The 5,775-nt window shown below is 45.8% G+C and overlaps 1 protein-coding gene across 1 annotated transcript in view; it reads right to left on the bottom strand.

The window, feature by feature from the left end:
* The window catches only part of LOC142149721 (uncharacterized), a 5,474-nt gene extending 62 nt beyond the window's left edge, over positions 1-5,412 (bottom strand). Inside the window, exons 1-4 of the mRNA XM_075205026.1 lie at positions 3,489-5,412; positions 2,701-2,835; positions 818-904; positions 1-696 (exon numbers count right to left, since the gene is read on the bottom strand). The exon at positions 1-696 is cut by the window's left edge and continues 62 nt beyond it. Coding sequence (XP_075061127.1) covers positions 80-696; positions 818-904; positions 2,701-2,835; positions 3,489-3,855 — 1,206 coding nt within the window. The 5' untranslated portion in view covers positions 3,856-5,412 and the 3' untranslated portion in view covers positions 1-79. The remainder of the gene's footprint in view (positions 697-817; positions 905-2,700; positions 2,836-3,488) is intronic.
* Positions 5,413-5,775: the final 363 nt, after the last annotated feature.

Here is a 5,775-nt window from a genome sequence, read left to right on the forward strand (position 1 = left end):
CCTTGTATGGTTTATAAAAGTATACATTTCCTAATTTGTATAAATGAACAAAAAAAAAAATAAAAAAAAAAAATCTTAATTATTTTGGTCTCTTCCCGGCAGGCCCTGGAGACTTTGCCCTACTGGTGGACGGACGCCTTCCACCCCTGAGGCGCTCACTGGACTGCACAGGAGTAGCGGGTAAGGAGGGGCTAGGGGTATTGTTCAGGCTAGTACCCGCTGATGTGGTGGGTAGTGGGAGTCTTGTAATGAGTTCTCCAACCACACCGATGAAATTATTAAACATTTCCCGCATTGCCCCCGTCTGTTGATTAATCGCAGTGTGGATTTGGGCCAAAGAGGTGTCAATGCGGTCCATGGTGTTCCCGAAACGACATTGCTCATCGTGCATATGCTGCAAGACTCTATAGGTTTTGTTCAGCTGTTTCTGCATCCCTCGCATTGAATCTTGGTGGAATCCCAGCAAGTTCTCCTGCACACTACTGAACTGACGGATTGACTCTGCCAATGTGGGTGCACTTTCAGCCTCTGGTTGCCTCCGTGGGGGATGTGGGGCAGTGGCTGATGGTTGGGAATCAGCCTGCACCTGTACTTCTGAAACATCAGCCACGGTTTCCAAGAAAATGTAGTCCCCACTGAAGCGTTCAGCATCTGTGGCTCCAAGAGTCAGACTTGGGTCTTCTTCTTGTGATGTTCCTTAAGTAAAATAATATAAAAAAAACCTTACTAAACTTTCTGTAGTCACTAGCAGATACAGGTGATTGGTTTTACAGGCAAATTTTTTTTTTTTTATTAACTACAACATAGGTGGATTTACCCGCTACACACTCCTCCTCATCTGGGTCCACTGCTGGCGCTGCCAAAGGTCCTGCTGCCACTGGACATTTCTGCTGTTGTGCGGAGGCTGTGTTGAAATACATGCGAAATGTTACATAAAATTCATCCTTTCTTTCAAATTAACAATCACCCTTGCTAATAAAACTGATTAAAAATGAAAAAAGTTCAGAGTTATGTGTTCGATGTATTGTAACAAATTACAAAATCAGGCGGCAGGATAACTGTTTATACATACAGAGCCTCATTTAGAATCACCCTTGCTCAGTGGTTCCCAAACTTTTGCAGTTCGCGGCACCCTTAGAGTCTCCCTAAATTATTCAAGGCACCCCTCCAAAATAATTATCGAGCAGTCCCGTTTTATAAGTAGTCAAAAAAACGTAATAAGTATTAAGGTCAGGACAGAAATACTTATTTAGTTGTATGCAAAAATAATACACATAAATCCAAGGGAAAATAATATTTTTATATATATTTTTTTCAATTATATTTCTGTCAAAGAATAATTTACAGCTAACTTACACTGTGCCCCTCTGCATCCACACACTCTGTACCCCCTCTGCATCCACACACTCTGTGCCCCCTCTGCATCCACACACACTGTGCCCCCTCTGCATCCACACACACTGTGCCCCCTCTGCATCCACACACACTGTGCCCCCTCTGCATCCACACACTCTGTGCCCCCTCTGCATCCACACACTCTGTGCCCCCTCTGCATCCACACACTCTGTGCCCCCTCTGCATCCACACACTCTGTGCCCCCTTTGCATCCACACACTCTGTGCCCCCTCTGCATCCGCGCTCTGCCCCCTCGCTGTGCCCCCTCTGCATCCACAACTCTGTGCCCCCTCTGCATCCACACACTCTGTGCCCCCTCTGCATCCACACACTCTGTGCCCCCTCTGTATCCGCGCTCTGCCCCCTTGCTGTGCCCCCTCTGTATCCGCGTTGTGCCCCCTCTGCATCTGCGCTCTGCCCCCTCGCTCTGCCCCCTGTGCCCCCTCGCAGTGCCCCCTCTGCATTCACACTGTGCCCCCTCTGCATCTGCTCTGTATCTCCTCTGTATCCCGCCGTGGACAGGAAGAAAAAAAAAAAAAAAGAAAGAAAAAAAAATTACCAATCCTGTGGCACCCAGGACCCAGCATCTTCTCTCCTGCCGCTTCTCACTGAATATGACGTCACGACCGGCATTCAGTGAGAAGCGAGGAAGGAGGAGGATGCTGGGTCCCGGGCACCGCCAGATTGGTAAGTTGTTTTTTTTTCTTCTTCTTCCTGTCCACGGCACCCCTGTGACAGCGCCGCGGCACCCCTGGGAGCCGCGATACACAGTTTGGGAACCTAGGCCCTTGCTAATAAAATTGATTAAAAATGAAAAAAGTTCAGACTTATGCGTTCGATGTATTGTAACAAATTACAAATCAGGCTGCAGGATACCCGTTTATACATACAGAGCCTCAAACGCAAAGTCTGTCTAAGGCGTGGAGGAGTGGGAGTATTGCGCAGCTTGGTAGGGTATTACGAGTAGCATGCAACCCACGTTGTGTCCCACTCGTAATACCCTAACGAGCTGCGAGCAGTTTGTGCAGCTACCTAACTACTTGCGCCACCTAATTCCTGCCGCACAGTTTTAGCCCATTTTTGAAGTGTGTTGCGTCTGCGCCTCACTGCATCTAGGATTTACATACGGGGTCACACCTCCACAATTCCGTGTTCCGCCCATTTCCTCGTAGATGCACGCAGATATGGTGCTTGCTGCACATGCTTGATAGTGGTTTTTTTGGTCCTTGCGCCTAAAACAGACTTTGCGTCCAACTCTAAATGAGGCCCACAATGTACAACAGGACATCATTAAACAATACTCACCAGCCATTGGTTGAGACACAGGTCTGTCTGTGTCCCTGACATTTATCCCCTCCAGGACCTCTGGTGCAATCAGTTGCTTGAATTCGTCTTCATAGGACGTATAGGTAAGAACGACAGCAGGCCCACCACCATTGGCTATGAAATATAATACATTAAAAAACATTTTTTACAAAGGTACCCTACAGCATTCAATTAACAAATAAGTGAGTACAAGGGGCCTGATTCATTAACAATCTTAAATTAAGAAGTTTCTTATTTAAGACTCCTGGACAAACCATGTTACAATGCAAGGGGTGCAAATTAGTATTCTGTTTTGCACATAAGTTAAATACTGACTATTTTTTCATATAGCACACAAATACTTGATAGCTTATTTGTACACGGACATTTAAAGCTGATATTTGTGTGCTACATGAAAAAAACAGTCAGTATTTAACTTATGTGCAAAGCAGAGTCTAATTTGCACCCCTTGCATTGTAACATGGTTTTGTCCAGGAGACTAAAATAAAATGCACGGCATTAAATGGAGAGGGCGGAGCTTAATGACACAATTAAGCCCTGCCCCCTCCATTCACTGCCATTAATTTCGCCAAATTTTGGGAGTTTTGCCTACTCTTCCGGGAGTCCGTGAGGACTCCCCAAAATTCGGCAGCCTCTCGGGAATTCCGGGAGAGTAGGCAGGTATGGGTAATATAGATACCAAAAATCTGGATTTGCACTTTTTAGCCAAAATCAGAATCCTTGTATCGCCCTGTCTGATATAATAATGTAAATCCCAACGCCAGTACCTGTAGCAGCTCGATGTTCCTCGAACATCTTCTCCTTCACCCTCCGTTTGATGTCACTTATTCTTTTCCTGCAGTTGTCCACAGACCGCTTGATGTGGCCTACTGCATTCACAGCATCCGTTAATTTTTGCCATATGATTTTTTTCCGTAGAAATGGGGTTTTGGCGGCAAGGCTGCCTAAAATTCTGTCATAAATTGGCACTAAAGAGTGCACAAGGGCACAATTTTCCGCAAAACTGAAACGGACATTCCGCCCGGATTTCGTTTTTCCAGCAGAAGGACCTGGCTGTTCCTCCTGCTCCTCCTGACCTCCTAACTCCTCCTCCCCACTCTCCCTACCCTCCACACCTCTCCTTCCTCTCAACATACTCACACAAAGGAGGGGAGGGGGGGATAAAATAAGAATGGAAAATAGAAGGGAAAGACAACACAACAAAGAAACACACACACTACGAAAATACAGACCAAAAAACAGAAAAAATTAAGTAAAAAAAAAAAGTCAAAGACAAAAGACAAACAAGGGCAGACAATGCAACAAAAGGCAAAAAATAAACAAACCAACCTCCTCACACCAACAGAAACACATCCACTAACCCTCCTTAATAAATCACTCTCTATGGGGTAAATGTATCAAGGTGAGATTTTGCAAATCCAGCGATTGTCTCGGGAGAGTTAAAACTCACAGATCAAACATCAGGATCCTTGAAGCTGAGATTTCCTGTAAAATCCCCAGAGTTGTGCTTCTGTCAAAATGGCTATTTCCAAAATCGATAGGAGATCAAACTCCCGACTGATTGCTACTCCAGCTCTCAAATGTATGAAGCTGCAATTAACTCTCCTGAGTTTGCTTTAAAAATCTCCACCTACAACACGCTGCCTGCTAGCAGCGTGTTTAGCAAACTCATCACTGCTACACTGTCTGTTTATACAGCCGGAGGAGGTTCCTGCAGCTGTCGAATGTCTAAAAATAGATAAAGTTTTGTTAAAAAAAAAAAAAAAAAAAAGCGTGGGGCTGGCTGCACTATTAACCCTAGTGCTGCCAGCCTACTGCTGATTATGTGAAAACCGGGGGAAAAATTTTGCATGGAGTCTAGCAGCATGATTAGTAAACACATCACTGTTACACTGTCTGTTTATACAGCCGGAGGTCCCGGAAGCTGTCAAAAGAGTTTAAAAAAAATAAAAAAAAAGCATTATGTTCCCCGGCCTGAGCACTATTAACCCTAGTGCTGCCAGCCTACTGCTGGTTGCATGAAAACCGGGGAAAAAATTGGCGTGGGGTCCCCTTGATTTTCACTTAACCAGCACTAGGCAAACCAGCTGGGGTGGGTGGCACTATAGCAGGGGGACACGCGGCAGGGGTCCCCCTGCCATAATGACAAACCAACCCCAGGCTGTTCAGCTGGTGCAATGTGTGACATAGCACAGTGACTGTCACAAGGGAGTGTGACAGTACCATGGTAGCCTGGATTAATAAAGAATAAAGGGCACAATACCTGATTTTAGGAAGTATGTTGTCGCAGTCAACTAACTGGATGAAGTCGTTTTAAATTAATAATTGAGGTTGTTATATTTTCCTGTGCGATTGCGATTCACACGCATCGGCGTACGAAGGTTAAATACGCAATTACATAGCTAGAGTGGCAAACAGTCTGGAGTTTGATCTCTATCGATTTTGGAACTAGCGGCTTTGACAGAAACACAACTCTGGCGATTTTACATGAAATCTCAGCTTCATACATCTGCCATACTTGCCAACCTTTGGCAAGCTAATTCCGGGAGATCCCAGGCAGGGGGGCGTGGTTGGAGGGCGGAAGGGGCGGACGCGGTAATTTGCGGCATTTTGGCTCCGCCCCCCGCAACAAAATACCGCTTTGCGGGGGCGGGGCCGAAATGACGCAATTCACAGCAAGTCGCGTCATTTTGAGGAGCATGTTGCCAGATGCGGGATATTTGCCTGCTCTCTTCCCGGATTTCGGGAGTCTTGGCAAGTATGACATCTGCAAGTTTCAACTCTCCCGAGAAAATCGCTTGTCTTTTCAAAACTTCCTGCTTTCTCTTGAATGACGAATTGCCTGTCAGCTCTGTCTACTTTAAGCACCTGCTTCCCTACTAATTTGCTAGATCTTCAGGTCTCCTTACCTGTTAGAGCGCTGTTCTCTCTGGCTCCCGTCCGCACATCGGTATCCTGTCTTACCTGTTCCACAATTAAGACCTGTGGTATTATTGCAAAAACCTTGTGTCTCATCATCAGTCCTGTTCTCAAGATAATCGCTTTCCGGGGATT

The sequence above is a fragment of the Mixophyes fleayi genome, chromosome 4, assembly GCF_038048845.1.
Source record: "Mixophyes fleayi isolate aMixFle1 chromosome 4, aMixFle1.hap1, whole genome shotgun sequence".
NCBI lineage: Eukaryota > Metazoa > Chordata > Amphibia > Anura > Limnodynastidae > Mixophyes > Mixophyes fleayi.